The 15345-nt window shown below is 42.0% G+C and overlaps 1 protein-coding gene across 1 annotated transcript in view; it reads left to right on the plus strand.

Annotated features, from left to right (window-relative positions):
- Window positions 1-15345, plus strand: part of clcn7 (chloride channel 7) — an 86659-nt gene that overhangs the window by 47229 nt on the left and 24085 nt on the right. Inside the window, exons 15-17 of the mRNA XM_078558708.1 lie at window positions 806-950; window positions 8907-9000; window positions 15003-15172. Of these exons, the coding sequence (XP_078414834.1) occupies window positions 806-950; window positions 8907-9000; window positions 15003-15172 (409 nt within the window). The remainder of the gene's footprint in view (window positions 1-805; window positions 951-8906; window positions 9001-15002; window positions 15173-15345) is intronic.

A 15345-nucleotide genomic window follows, 5' to 3' on the forward strand; every position in this document is an offset into this window, starting at 1 on the left:
AGGGTAGTTAATGTGTGGAATTCTTTACCACAGAGGGCTTTAGAGGCTGGGCTGTTAAGTATGTTCAAGGTTGTTATAGAAAGATTTTTAATCAGTTAGGGAATCAAGGGTTATGGGAAAAAGGCAGGAAAGTAGAGTTGAGGATTGTCAGATCAGCCATGATCTCATTGAATGACAGAGCAGACTCGATGGGCCGAATGGCTACTTCTGCTTGTAAATCTTATGGTCTTATCTTTTCACTAACTTACTGAATTGAAGACTAATATAAATTTATCCCAAGAGCTCAAATTATCCAAAAAGCAAGTTGTGGTCATTTATAGGCAAGGATGGCTGGTATGCAGGAACAGCTTTTTCTTCCTCCTTTTCCCTCTTGTCTTCTTTTCTCGGTGCCTCATGTCTTCACAACTGCAAATTACACAAGTGTTAGACTGCAGTCATCCTTGAAAGCTCTTCTCCACTGCCTACCTTCCCTGAGGTCTCTTACCGTATCCCCCTTTTCAGGGGTGGAACAGGATCGATTACTGACAGGGCCTTAATGCCTTATACAGATTTACTTCATTACAAAATGCCCAATAAGCTGTTGAATTTCCGTCTAAACCACTGCTAGTGGATAAAAACCCACTGCTAGTTATCCACTAGCCATTAGCTGCTTGAGTTTCCAGGAAATCTAAACTTGCAGCACTAACCTATTCCTTGACCTATTTCAGGCTGATTTTATACATATATATATATAATATATATATATAATATACTAAACATATTTCTAAGGTAACAATGTTAACTTGCTTTTGTTTTGTCTAAAAAGGTACGTTCATCGTCCTTGCTTGCAAGTAATTGAAGCTGTGCTAGTTGGGGCAGTGACTGCTACAGTTTCTTTTATCATGATTTATGCTATATACACTTATGACTGCCAGCCTATTGGAGAAGATCCTGTTAAATATCCGCTCCAAGTAAGTTATTTCTGTGTTTATTTTGGGTTTCAGAGATCACTTTCCTTTAACAGCGCAACAGCAGGTCCTGCAAGTGGGGAGAAAGTTGGCAAAAAAACATCAAGCTATTGTAATAAAAATAGAGAAAGAAATGGGATGGGAATGTAATGATTTAAATTACCTGTTACTTTAGTTGGAGCATTGGTACAGTTGCTACAGTTTCCATAGCTCCCGTGGGTTAGGGAACAGTATATTGGCAAGATTCCAGCAGCTGATTAATGATCTACTTTTCTTCATTTGTTCATGGGATGTGGGCATCGCTGGTCAGGCCAGCATTTATTACCCATCCCTAGTTGCCCTAGTTCAGAGGGCATTTATGAGTCAACCACATTGCTGTGGGTTTGGAGTCTCATGTACACCAGACCAGGTAAGGACGGCAGATTTCCTTCCCTAAAGGACATTAGTGAACCAGATGGGTTTTTATAACAACGACAATGGTTTCATGGTCATTATTAGACTTTTAATTCCACATTTTTATTGAATTCAGATTCTAACATCTGCCATGGTGGGATTTGAACCTGGGTCTCCAGAGCATTACCGTGGGTCTTTGGATTACTAGTCCAGTGACAATACCACTATGCCATCAGCTCCCCCTAAATTGATAGCGCATGAACATTGAAAATTTTTTGAATTGACACACTTCCTTCATACCTGGAGTAGAAGCTACACCGATCATAGGCATTTACTGGTACACTCAAATTCGTCCTTTATCTGCATATCAATAATGATTCTACAACTGATCACTGTTTGGATTTGGGCTATGAACAATGTCAAATTCTTCATGTCTTCTTGCCATACCACCACTTGTCCACATCGGTGGTACTGAATCATCTGCTCTGTACACTGGCACTGCATCCACAAAAGCTTAGCGTCAGTTTCAGAGCGCAGGAATGGACTATCAGTCACCGTTGTGTTTGTGCAGTTAATTCTTCCTGCCGAAGATTTCTTCATTATCAGATCCTTCCAGAAATCGTGCGTGCTTTTGATCAGCTGAATGGCAAAGAACTTGTCCTTGAATTCACTGTTGAATGCAAACTGGTGTTCAGGTTCTCCATCAGGCATCTTATATTGAGGAGGACAGGGTTGTGATACCCTACACAATCAAATAGCCTGCTCAAGGCTTTCATACAAAAAATAGCCACTGGCTGTTTCATTACATAAAAATAGATACTGAGGGTGACCTGTTTCAGGACAGCTATATCCAGCATATTCAACAGGAGCAGAAGGGAAAAAAATAGACTAGAAGCAAAAAAAAAAATTTGCAGATTTAATTGAACTATAATAATTTACTAATATGCTGAATACAACAATGCTTTCTAAATGGCTTTATTTTATATCTCAGTTATGGATATTTATTTAACTTCATTGCAAATAAGTAATTTGGACATGTTCTTATGGAGTCTTAGAGAGAAGCTACGTATAATTTATTAATTTAAATTTTATGAATCATTTAAATTTTTTCTGTAGCCTATGTCTGCCTAATGCAAAAACTGTGACCTGTGTTGGACAGAAAATAGCTGTATCTGGTAATGTAAATAGAAACTAAAACTGTGAGTGGTTTCTGCAAATCTGTTCATATCCTGCTGCACAAACTAAATAGCAAAATGTGTGCCCCGATGGCTCTGGGTTTGCATTGCATGTAGTTTGTGCTGAGTTAACTGATTTCAGTTAGTGTGGTAAAGGCAAAATACTGCGGATGCTGGAAATCTGAAACAAAAACATAAAATGCTGGAAAAACTCAGGTCTGGCAGCATCTGTGGAAAGAGAAACAGAGTTAACGTTTCAAGTCCCTATGAGTCATAATCTGAAGAGTCTTCAGAGCTAAAGAGAAATGAGATGGATTTCATATTGTTTAAGAGGGTGGAGCAAAATAAAAGGTTAGGGATTGGTGGGAACTAAGGAGAGATTGACCAAGCTGTCATGGACACAGGACAAAGGGAGTGTTAATGGTAGTATTAAAGACTAAAGAAGGTGCTGATAATGGCACAAAGGTAAGATAGCAGAATGTGTTAATAGCAGAACAAGGGTCAGCACTCTGTGAAAGCAAAACATAAAACCAAGTGACAGATGGCCCTGCGAGGGGGTGGGGTGGGGGGTGGTCTGTTGGGGAAAAAGGATTTAAAAAGATTTTTTTTTTTAAATGAATGAATAAATAAAAATAAAATAAATTATTGGATTGAAAAAGGGATGAAGGTGGAGTTCATGGCCTGAAGTTGTTGAATGCAATGTTAAGTCCAGAAGGCTGTAAAGTGTCTAATCGGAAGATTGGGTGCTATTCCTCCACTTTGCATTGTGCTTCACTGGAACATTGCAGCAGGCTGAGGATGGACATGTGGGCTTGAGAGCAAGATGGCGTGTTGAAATGGACTGAGTGAAGATGTTCCACAAAATAGTCACCCAGTCTGCGTTTAGTCTCCCCAGTGTAGAGGAGACCGCATTGGGAGCAGTGTTTACAGTGGACCAAATTGAAGAGGTGCAAGTGAAGCACTGCTTCACCTGAAAGGAATACTTGGAGCCTTGGACAGTGAGGAGGGAGGAGGTAAAGGGGCAGGTGTTGCCCCTTCTGCGAATGCATGCGGAAGTGCTATGGGAAGAGCATGAGGTGTTGGGGGTGATGGGGGAGTGGATCAGGTGTCACAGAGGGAATGATCCCAATGGAATGCTGACAGGTGGCAGGAGGGGAAGGTGTTTGGTGGTGGCATCATGCTGCAGTTGGTAGAAATGGCGAAGGATGATCCTTTGAATGCGGAGGCTGTTGGGGTGAAAAGCGAGGACAAGGATTCATGGTTCTGGGAGGGAGGGGAAGAGATGAGGGTAGCGGCATGGGACTCAGTTGACTCAGTGCAGGGGGAGCCCTCGATTAAGGAAAAAGGAAGACGTGTCAAGTGCTGTTTTGGAAGGTAGCATCGTCGGAACAGATGCCTCGGAGGCGGAGGAACTGGGAGAATGAGATGGAGTCCTTACAGAAAGCAAGATTTGAGCTGTAGTTGAGGGAGTCAGTGGGATTGTAATGAGTATTGGTAAACAGTCTATCACTAGAAATGGAGACAGAGGTCAAGGAAGGGAAGGGAGGTGTCAGAGATGGATCATGTGAAGGTGAGAGAGGGGTGGAAATAGGAAGCAAAATTGATGCATTTTTCCATGTCCAGGTGAGACCATGAAGCGGCACCAATACAGTCACCAATGTATCGAAAAAAAAGAGTTGTGGGAGGGGGCCTGAGTAGGACTGGAACAAGGAATGTTCCACATGCCCCACAAAAACATAGATGTAACTGGGGCCCATGTGGGTACCCATAGCCACACTTTTTATTTGGAAGAAGTGAGACAAGTTAAAGGAGAAATTGTTCAGTGAGAGAACAAGTTCAGCCAGGCAGAGGAGAGAGTGGTGGTGGATGGGGATTGTTCAGGCCTGTTCAAAGAAGTGGGGAGCCCTCGGACCATCCTGGTGGGAGAGGGAGGTGCAGAGGGACTGGACGTCCACAGTGAAGAAGAGGCAGTTAGGGCCAAGAAACTGGAAATTGTTGATATGACGTAGGGGGAATCTCGAATGTAGGTAGGAAGAGACGACAAGGGGAGAGAGAGGAGTCAAGATAGGAAGAAATGAGTTTCATGGGGCAGGAACAGGCTGCTTTGATAGATCGTGTTTGTAGATTTTGGGTAGGAGGTAGAAGTGGGCTGTGCGGTGTTGGGAGACTGTGGAGGGAAGAACTCCAGAGGGGATGAGGCCAGTGGCAGTCCTCTGCCTTTGTTGCATCTGTTCCAATGATGTTACCTTCCAATATGGTGTTTCAGGCATGTGTTCCTTTTTCCATAACTGAGGATTCCCCCCCACTATGGTTGACAGGGCCCTCAACCATGTACAGCCTTCCAGACTTAACATTGAGTTCAAAAGCTTCAGACCATGAACACTCTCCCCCACCTTTACCCCTTTTATAATCCAATTATATTTCAAATTTTATGTATTTATTCATTTTTTGAAATTTTTAAAATCATTTTTCCCCAACAGACCACCCCACCCTCCCCACACAGGACCATCTGTCACTTGTTTTTGTGTTTTGCTTTCACAGAGTGCTGACCCTTGTTCTGCTATTAACACATTCTGCTTTCTTACATTTATGCCACTATCAGCATCTTCTTTAGTCTTTAACGCTACCATTAACACTCCCTTTGTCCTGCGTTCATGACATCTTTGTCAGATCTCTGCTTAGCTCTCACCTATCTCTGACCTTCTATTTTGCTCCACCCCCTCTTATAAAACAGTATAAAATCCATCACATTCCTACCTCTTTTCAGCTCTGAAGAAGAGTCATACGGACTCGAAACGTTAACTCTGTTTCTGTCTCCACAGATGCTGCCAAACCTGCTGAGTTTTTCCAGTATTTTGTGTTTCCATTTCAATTAGTGTGGTAATTGAACATTTAATTGGCTCCTGTATCTCTGAGTTAGCAATGCTGCTGTTCATGATGACTGTCCAATGAAACACAGCCTATGTGGATGAAGATGGAGTCTGGCTGACTGCTATGTCTCCTTGTGGTTGAATAACCTACTTCCTCTCGCTGTGAACGCACATGAATAATTGTAATAATAATTGGGTAAGGTGCAGGGGGTCAACTGCTTTCCATGGAATTATAACTCAATGATTCAGTGTCTTGAGGAAGAAAAACAGAAAGCTTACTTAGAGAAATAAGTAATTTAAAAAAAAGAGGATTTTCATTGCATTGTTCTCTTCATGAGATCATAAGAAATAGGAGCATTTGGCCCATCGAGTCTGTTCTGCCATTCAATAAAATTATGGCTGATCTGATTGTTGCCTTAAATCCACTTTCTTGCCTGATCCCATAACCCTTGACTTCCTCATCAATCAAAAATCTAACTCAGCCTTGAATATATTCAATGACCTAGCCTCCACTGCTCTCTATAGAGAGAATTCCAAAATTAACAACCCTCTGAGAGAAGAAACTCCTCCTCATGTCAGTCTTAAATGAGACACCCCTTATTTTGAAACTACCCCCTAGTCATAGATTCCCACGGAGGGGAAACATCCTTTCAGCATCCACCCTGTCAAGCTCTCTCAGAATCTTAATTGTTTCAATAAGATCACCTCTCATTCTTCTAAACTCCAATGAGTATAGGCCCAACCTGCTCAACCTTTCATAAGACAATCCCCATCATCCCAGGAATCAGCCTAGTGAACCTTCTCTGAATTGCTTCCAATGCATGCATATCCTTCCTTAAGGAAGAAGACAAAAACTGTACCCAGTCCTTGGTGAGGTCTCAACAATGCCCTATACTGTTGTAACAAGACTTTTTACTTATATACTCCACCCCTCTTGCAATAAAGGCCAACATTCCATTTGCTTTCCTAATTACTTGCTGTACGCGCATGTTAACTTTTTTGTGATTCATGTACAGGGATACCCAGATCTCTCTCTACCACAGCATTCTTCAGCCTCTCTCAATTTAAATAATCTGCTATTCTATTCTTCCTACCAAAGTGGACAATTTCATATTTTCCCACATTATACTCCATGTGCCAATTCTTTACCCACTCACTTAACCTATCTATATCCCTTTGCAGACCCATTACATTCTCCTCACAACTTGCTTTCCTACCTATCTTTATCATTTGCTAATTAGGCTATAATACAGTTAGTCCTTTCATCCAAACTATTAATAAAGATTGTCAATAGTTGAGCCCCCGCACTGGTCCCTGCAGCACTCCACTTGTTACAGTTTGCCAACCTGAAAATTATTATTTTATCCTGACTGTTTCCTGTTAGTTAGCCAATTCTCTTTCCAGCCAATATATCATTCCTAACGCCATGAGCTCTTACCTTGTGCAGTAAACTTTTATGTGGCGCCATATCAAATGCCTTTAGGAATTCCAAATACTTTACATCAACTGGCTCCCCTTTATCCACTGTGCTTGTTACACCCTCAAAGAACTCTAATTTGTGAAACATCACAAAACCATGTTGACTCTGCCTGATTGTCTTATGATTTTCTAAATATCTTGCAACTACCTCCCTGATGTATTCTAGCATTTTCCCAATCTCAGATGTTAGGCTAACTGGCATATAGTTTCCTGCTTTCTCGCTCCCTTCTTCCTTGAATAGAGGTGTTACATTTGTGGTTTTCCAATCCGCTGGGACCTTTCCAGAATCAAGAGAATTTTGGAATATTGCAAACAATGCATCCACTATCTCTGCAACCACTTATTTTAAGACTCTTAGGATGTAGGCCACCAGGCCCAGGGCTGTTAGACATCATAGTGTTGAATCATAGATGTAGAGCAGAATCGTCCCAGATTTGCACTAAGTGTGGTAGCAGGCGGGAAAAACCTGCCAGCCGCAATGGCAGCTTTTCGCGCTGTATCGTCCCATTTCCGTCTCACTAATTATGCAGCCACAGGAAACATGCCGTCTCGATGGCACGCAGCCTCCGATTTGCACACCACACCGTTACCGCACTGCTTCCTTACACAGGGTGCCATATTTAAACTGCAGCTGCACAATGCTTGTAGCCCAGAAGGGCACTGGTAAAGACATGGCCCCAAAAGCCTCCCGATTCAGTGATGCAACCCTGGGATGCCTTCTGGACACCATGGAGGCCCGCTGCAATCTCCTCTACTCCCACTGTGGCCACAGGAGGCCCATCAGTCTCACCACTCCGGCTTGGGAGTCAGTGGCAGAGCTGGTCAGTGCCAATGCTGCACTCGAGGTCGGTCATCCAGTGCAGAAGGCAGCTAAATGAGCTCATCTGTACCGCCAGGATAAGGCAACCATCTTATAATTCTAAACTCATATGCTGATAAGGCCATCATACATTCACTGGCATCTCCTTCAGTGCCAGCTCATGGGACATCACCGCTCACTCTCTCCCACAAGCCCTCACATCGCAATCTGGCTTCATCTGCTCTGGAGACTGCCTCCTCAGTCCTCACCATCTTGAGGCCACTTGCACAGATCAACATGTACCCCCATACATTCCCTCGGATACCCCCCTTCCCCAGTACAGCTCTCGTCCTGCAGCCTCTTCCCTTGCATGAAGCCGCTTCTCCCACTCCCCCAAGCAAACCCTAGCCCTGCAGCTGTTGAAAAGCCATCCCCGTCTTGCAGCTGGTTTGGTAGGTAGATACCTGCTCGTGAGCTACCTTAAAAGTGATGTGGCGCTGCCTGCAAAGTCTGGTGTGAATGATGGTGAGTGCTGCCAGAAGAAAGGTAGGCAAACAAACCTCAAAGTTCTGAACAAAGTGCAGCTCACCAGGTGCACGTTGCTTATGTACAGTTGTGAAATATGTCTGCGTGCAATCATGCCTATGTGCCTGAATGATCCAGCGTGGAGGAATGATTCTGGCGAGCAGGGTTTATAATGATATGCAGATGTATTAAAATGAAGTTCCTGACGTCCGGCGGAGGGCAGGGCAGCCTGCCATTGACGGGTGGAGCAGACGATCGCAAACTGGTTTCATGACGGCGTGAAACCGATTTTTATCCTTCCTGTCATATTGTCTGATCATGCCCGCCATGACGCCTGACACCAAAGGGCAAGGAAAATTCTGCCCTTAGGATGCTGGGTAACCTGCCCAAAAAATTTTGCAAACGAAAGTACATTCCAAGAAAATTGCCATAAAACATTTGGCTGGTCACGAACTGTTCGAGATGTTTTGTGCAAAATGTCACACAGTGCTGTGTTATTTTAGAGACTGAATCCAAGAAGCTTCTGTTAGAATCATTTCCATCAAAAGATTTCGGTGTCTGCTTGCTTTGGAGGAATTTGGCTGGTCAAACTAGAAACTTGTCCGCACTGACTATCTAAACAGCTGTGTAGATACCATTGCAATTATCCAAAATATTAAATGGTCTCTTGTTTTGAATTGAACACATTATCTTAATGACATCACTTTTGTAATTCCAGTTATTTTGCCCCGATGGCGAGTACAATGCAATGGCCACAGCATTCTTTAACACTCCTGAAAAGAGTGTCCGTAGTCTGTTCCATGATTCTCCAGGTCAGTGTTAATCAAGTTGGAAATGCAACTCATCTTTTAAAATCTGCTGAACTGGCATGTTGCAAAGTTAGTATGATTTGAGAATGTTAATTAATAACTCTTAACTACATTGCCTCTCTTTTAAACTGGCACTTAATATATTTCTTTTAAATTCTGTGATTTATAGTTTTTTGCATGTTGTATTTCTAAAATCGTTTCCGTTTACCAACTTGTAAATTCTACTAGTATTTTTTTGAAAGCCTGTAACCACCACAATTTACTAACCCATTCTAGCATATATCTTTCTGAAGAAAAGCAAGTCAAAAAAAGTAACTTTGTTTAGTTTGTTGATGGCTGTATCTGGAATGTGGTTGCAATATTAGGGAGATTTAAGTGTGCCTCATCCCTACCCCACAACCGTTTATGATCAGTCATTTTATTCATTTACAGAATCTAATTTTCCTATGTTCTGTTTGCATTATGTATCTGGAGTGGAAGTGAAGGGGATATTGACTTGGGGAGATGTAGTGACCGTAACCTTTTTTTCAAGAAAACTTTGTGGAAGGTTTTGACTCGTAAAGCTGATGTAAAACCATGACATACTGTAGAGAGCAAAAGTGCAAGGACAAATTTGATCCTGTAAAATTTCTATTGCAATTCTATATTGAGCACAGTGTAGGAAGTAACAAAGAAAGGACCAATCGTTCATACTCCGCCTACATATTTGTAAGCTTCCATCCAAATAAGGTAACACAAATATCTAAAGATTTGGTCCCACACAATAACCAGATATGCATATAGATTTCCCTAGCCTTTGTTCCATTTAAAAACTTTGTCAAAAGAATTTACAGCTAAGTTATCTTTCGTCCATCAGCAGCAATTTGTTCATTCTGTTGTCACCCATCAGGGAACCTACATCCTGTGATTGGTTCATTCCAGGTTCATACATCTAGATGCGCACAATCTACTTCAAAAAATCCAGAAAGCACTTACGATGAGCAGTTGACATGTTAGCAAATATTCTTGAAAGAAAGGATGAGTTATAATATTTCACACACTAGAAAGCTTCAGATAGCTGCCTCCCTCAACATGGAATAGCCTATGCTTCAGATCAAATAAAGAAATAAGTAAAGATCTGTTTGGACTGCATCAAATAACTTTTTTTGTTGTTTGTTATCAGAAGTACCAGCAGAGTCAAATTCCATTGTTACTAGGAGCAACGTATTTTTTGGAGTGCACAGGCAATTTGTTTAATTGGGTGTCCCCTTTAAACTTTTTCGTGTGGCTACACATGCACAGCAACTTAAAGATTCTGACTTTTGCTCAGCCTGCATGGGATCTTTCTGGTACCTGTGTGGCTGTGCAGTTTGGAGGGAGCATTGACCAGGAGTGTAGCTTTCTTGTGCAATGAGACCAGTGTTAGCAGCAGTGACTGCAGAACCTGCCTATCATAGCACTTTAGGCTGCTTCTCAATTAAGCCCGATTTTTCTATAAGTAACAAAATGTGCAAAGTTGCCAATGTGTGTGTTTTTCCTCCTCGTGTTTCTTTCTCTCTGCCTCTTCTCCTCCCATCCCCAGATTTCCTGACCAAGGAGAATTTTGCATCACTTTCCTTTTTTCCAAGAGACAACAGTAGTGCATTTACTAGCCAAAGAAAATTTTGTTATATATATAGAAATTGAGTGACAGACATCAAATAGTAGTGCCATACAAGCCAAACTGTAGTCACAGAATAAGGGTTGGATCTTGTGCAACTTCTGATCCTCCACTGAATGGCTTCTGTCTAAAAATCTGCAGCTGTTTTATTCAAGAGTCTACCTATCACTTAATCGAGCACTACAAGCAGTTAAGACTTCTCAAAAGACGTGTATCGTAAGGATAATAGGTATAGGCTCTTGGATATCACCCCCCCATCACCCCCCCCCCCCCCCCACCCCGTGCCTGCCCCCTCCCTTTTAATAATTCATGTTCCTACTGGGTCTGTTATATGTTTTAAAGGTTCAAGTTGCAGCATGAAACATTCAGATGAAACGTTAAACCGAGGCCCCATCTGCCCTTTCAGGTGGACATAAAAGATCCCATGGCACTATGTCAAATTCTCTGTTTCCTGGACAATATTTATCCCTCAATCAACCTCCCAAAAACAGATTGGCCCAGATCTTCTGAGGAGCAGCAATCAATCATTGGATTGCCAGTCCACTCCTACTTTTCTGCCCCCAGATGATGCTCCACATTTCTGTCTTGGACTTCTAATCCCAGCCTCCGAAATGTGGAATTTACAGTTCCATCGCAGTGCTGGAGCATTGGGAGAAGACAAGCCACACCCCTTTTTTTTTACAGTACTCGCTGCTGTAATCTGGCAAGTTAGTGTTTAAAGCCCCTCAATGTGTTAATGAGTGGGTGGACAAGTGGCTGGGTGGAATAGGGTGGCGGGTGAGGTAGACAGTGGGATAGTCAGGTTGGGTGCGGGGCGGGGGAAGTCAGGGGATCACAGGGGGTCGGGGAGAGGTCACAGGTTGCGGGTGGGTTTGTGAGTTGTATAGTCACCCAGGAGTTAGACTAGGATTTTTTTGTCTAACATTTCCTGGGTAACTATCCAGCTAAGTGAATCGGAAAAGTCTGAAGCCTCCAACTCTAACTTAGAGTTGGAGACTTTTACAGAGGGTCCCAGGGGGTTTGCTGGGCAATTCCCATGGTCAGTGCCTCAGGACATCTGACAATTCCAACACGTATCTTGGGGGAGTACGTCTGACGTTCTGGAGACTGGAAGATCTGGGCATTATCTGGTCATTGCTGTCTGTAGGACTAGCTGTGTGCAATATAGCTGTCATGTTTCCAACAATACAGCAGTAACGTCACTTCAAAATTTCCTATTAGCTGTGATATAATGTAAACATCTGGGGGAGATGGTGGCATAGTGGTAACGTCATTGGATTAGTAATCCAGAGGCCCAGGCTAATGCTCTGGGATATGGGTTGAAATCCCACCACGGCAGCTGGTGGAATTTAAATTCAATTAATAAAAATCTGAAATATAAAGCTAGTCTCAGTAATGGTGGCCATGACAACTACCATCGATTGTCATAAAAACCCATCTGGTTCGCCGATGCCCTTTTAGGGAAGGGCATCTGCCATTCTTACCTGGGTCTGCCCTACATGTGACTCCATACTCGCAGCAATATGGTTGACTCCAAATGGAATCTGAACAATCCCTGTGCTAGAACACATAGGCCCAAAGCGCACCTGACCTTGGTTTCATTTACATGAGAAATTTCATTTACTGTGGGTGCCTGGTAGGTATCCCAAAGCAGTTCGCCAGCACATCAGCTATGAATTTCTTGCCACTGCGTTACCAGCAGTGGCCCTAGGTCCTAGGAGTGGGGTTGGAATACATACAGAGGCTGACTCCAGGTGTGAGGGATTTTAGCTGTAAGGTTAGGCTGAAGAAGCTGGGGTTGTTCTCCTTGAAGCAAGAGGGGCTGGGGGGAGATTTGATAGAGGTGTACAAGATTGTGGCAGGTGAGGCAGACAAAAGAAAATTTGTCTCCATTAGCTGATTTAATGTTTGGGCAAGAGATCCAGGGGGGATGAGATGATGAATATTTTTACGCAGCAAATGGTCGTGACCTGGAACTCAGTGCCCACAACTATAGTGGAAATGGAGATGATCAATTATTTCAAAAGAAAATTGTATAGGCACTTGAGGGAAATAAACTTGCAGGGATTTGGGTATACAGTGGGGAAATGTGAATGAATTTTTTTTATTCTTTACGGACTATGGGCATCGTTGGCTAGGCCAGCATTTTTATTGCTCATCCCTAATTGCCCTTGAGAAAGGTGGTGGTGAGCCGCCGCCTTGAACTGTTGCAGTCCACGTGGTATAGGTACACCCACAGTGCTGTTAGAGAGGGAGTTCCAAGATTTGCCTTGCTCTATAGAGAGCTGGGATAGACTGAATGGCCTCCTGTGTCGTAATGACTCTCTAACTCTAATTCTATCTTCAGGTAAGTTTTCTTTTTAAAAGAACACGTTTTTGATAGCTTGAGACCCCTTTAAGGACAGGGGATTAGGCCATGTAGATACTTACAATTATGGCTTATGATATATTTCTGCCCTGTAAAGATAGATGCTATCCTTTGGCTATGAGTAACCTGTTTGCCCGGGCACCGGGCACCACCTTGACTTCTTTTTCTGCTTTCACCAATATGGCAGGAGGTGCACTTAACAGCACAGAATGTATGTGCATGCATGCCCACCATTTTGGATGCTTGAGCACCTATTTTATGCCTGTAAATCAAGTGCAGCCACAACCACGTTCTAGTCCAGTGAGTTTATTGCTAATGTAACCCTGAACTGAGATTCCAACACCCCTCTCCATTACAAAGACTTCCTACTTCTACCTGCATTTTGTGTTAAATGTCTTACATTTAATCTTTGTTTCTATGTCCCTTTGTTCTAGATCCCTTAATCATTGGAAAGTCTGTCCTTATCTACTTTGTCCTATTTCTACTTATAATTTTAAATAGCTATCAAATCGCCCCTTAACCTCTCCTCTGTTCCAATGTAAGTGGCCGTCTTGTCTGTCTTTACCAAAACCTAATCTTATCTGCTGCTGAATTACTCATCAATGCTTTTGTCATCTCTATACGTCATCAATTTTCAGATTAGCTTCCTATCCTCCATATGCTTCAACTTCTCCATAACTCTGCTGCATGTGTGTCCCCCACCTTGTCTCATTTATAAGCATTGACTTCCAGTCTTCTAATGCCTCTTTGCAGTGTGGTCCTTGCTTGACTTCATTCTTCCTTATAGACTATCAAAGCCCTGAAGTTGCATTCTCCCCAACCCAACTACTGATTCTGGTATTGCAAGAACAATTTGTAAAATGGCAAAACTATTAAAGTTTATGAAAAATAACCATTAGCACAATTAGATGTGTAAGATTATAAATGAATTGATGTTGAATACAATAATTAGTATGCCCTGTTAAGGTGTTAAACCATTTAAAAATGGACATTACCTTGTAATGCTGTCCTGAAGCCATCTTTGCATGATTTTTTTCCACATGCTTCAGCTGTTATGGGTATAGTTTATGCCATTGGAGCTCTCCTATGCTGTAAAAAATATTTGATCACTGAATGCTCCTACTATCAATGGATCACTTTGGGAAATACTGTATATCTGAAGCTGCTTCATATACTTGAATTCAAGTTGAAAACAACTAATTTATGATCCTAAACAGCAGTCACTAAAAGCCACAAATTTAAAAAATCTCCATCTTGGACTTTGAAGACTAACCTGCAACAACAGCTATCGTTTATATAGCACCTTTAATGTAGAAAAACACCCCAACATATTTTTTAAAAAGTGCTGAGCCAAACAAATAGATACGAGAAAAGGTGACCAAAAACTTAGTTGAAAGGGGGCTGTAAGGAGGATCTTGACGAGTTGGATGGGCTTTTGAGCAAAGTGACTAGGTGTCTGAAACTTGCAGACAGATAATATGATCATCTTCGAAGCAAATTCCAGGCATGGTAATATACGGCACAAATTGCCATTAAATAATAAATGGAATCTGGTAACCAGGTTAGTCATGCAATAGTACATAGACTTTCAGCTACCCATTTCCTTCCTCTAGTTGTTGTCTTTGCTCACTCATTTTCTCTCTCTCTCTCTACCTCCCATGTGTTGGGTCATAGATCTTAACTTTTCCATCACCTTTTCTGATGGTGGGAGAAGCTGAAGCTCCTCCTTTCCACACCCTGATTCCTCAAAATTGAATTATAGTAGATTCACTGTAGATGCTGTTACTTTGTTTTTGCTTTATTTTCGCTCAGTGTTTATAAAATGAATTCTTATCATATCTGTTTCTGCGGGTGAGAGGGGAAGTTTTTTGAATTTCAATGAGGGAAGATTAATTTGATGTTGAAAATGAAAAAGAAAACTGAATACTGAGAAACAAAATGCGATTTGCTTATATTCAAGGACTGTATTTACTTGATCAGTATCATCTATTTTTGCAGGTTCATACAATCCCCTGACTCTGGGCTTGTTCACTTTAAGTTACTTTTTTCTTGCCTGTTGGACATATGGGTTAGCAGTGTCCAGTGGAATCTTCATTCCATCTTTACTGATTGGTGCTGCATGGGGAAGATTGTTCGGAATATTTCTTTCCAACATTTTGGCAGTCTCTGTGAGTTTCTTTTTTTTCATAACCTTCCCTTGGTGTACATGGAGTTTTGGTGTTTTCTGAAGGGTGGTCTAAATGGAAAAACCAATGTGTTAAATTTTAAATTTCTTAGTGCATATCCAGCTTTTCCAAAAAATTAATTTCTAATACTTAATGCTATTGTCTTTCCAACATGA

The sequence above is a fragment of the Cetorhinus maximus genome, chromosome 15 (assembly GCF_964194155.1).
Source record: "Cetorhinus maximus chromosome 15, sCetMax3.hap1.1, whole genome shotgun sequence".
Classification (NCBI taxonomy): domain Eukaryota; kingdom Metazoa; phylum Chordata; class Chondrichthyes; order Lamniformes; family Cetorhinidae; genus Cetorhinus; species Cetorhinus maximus.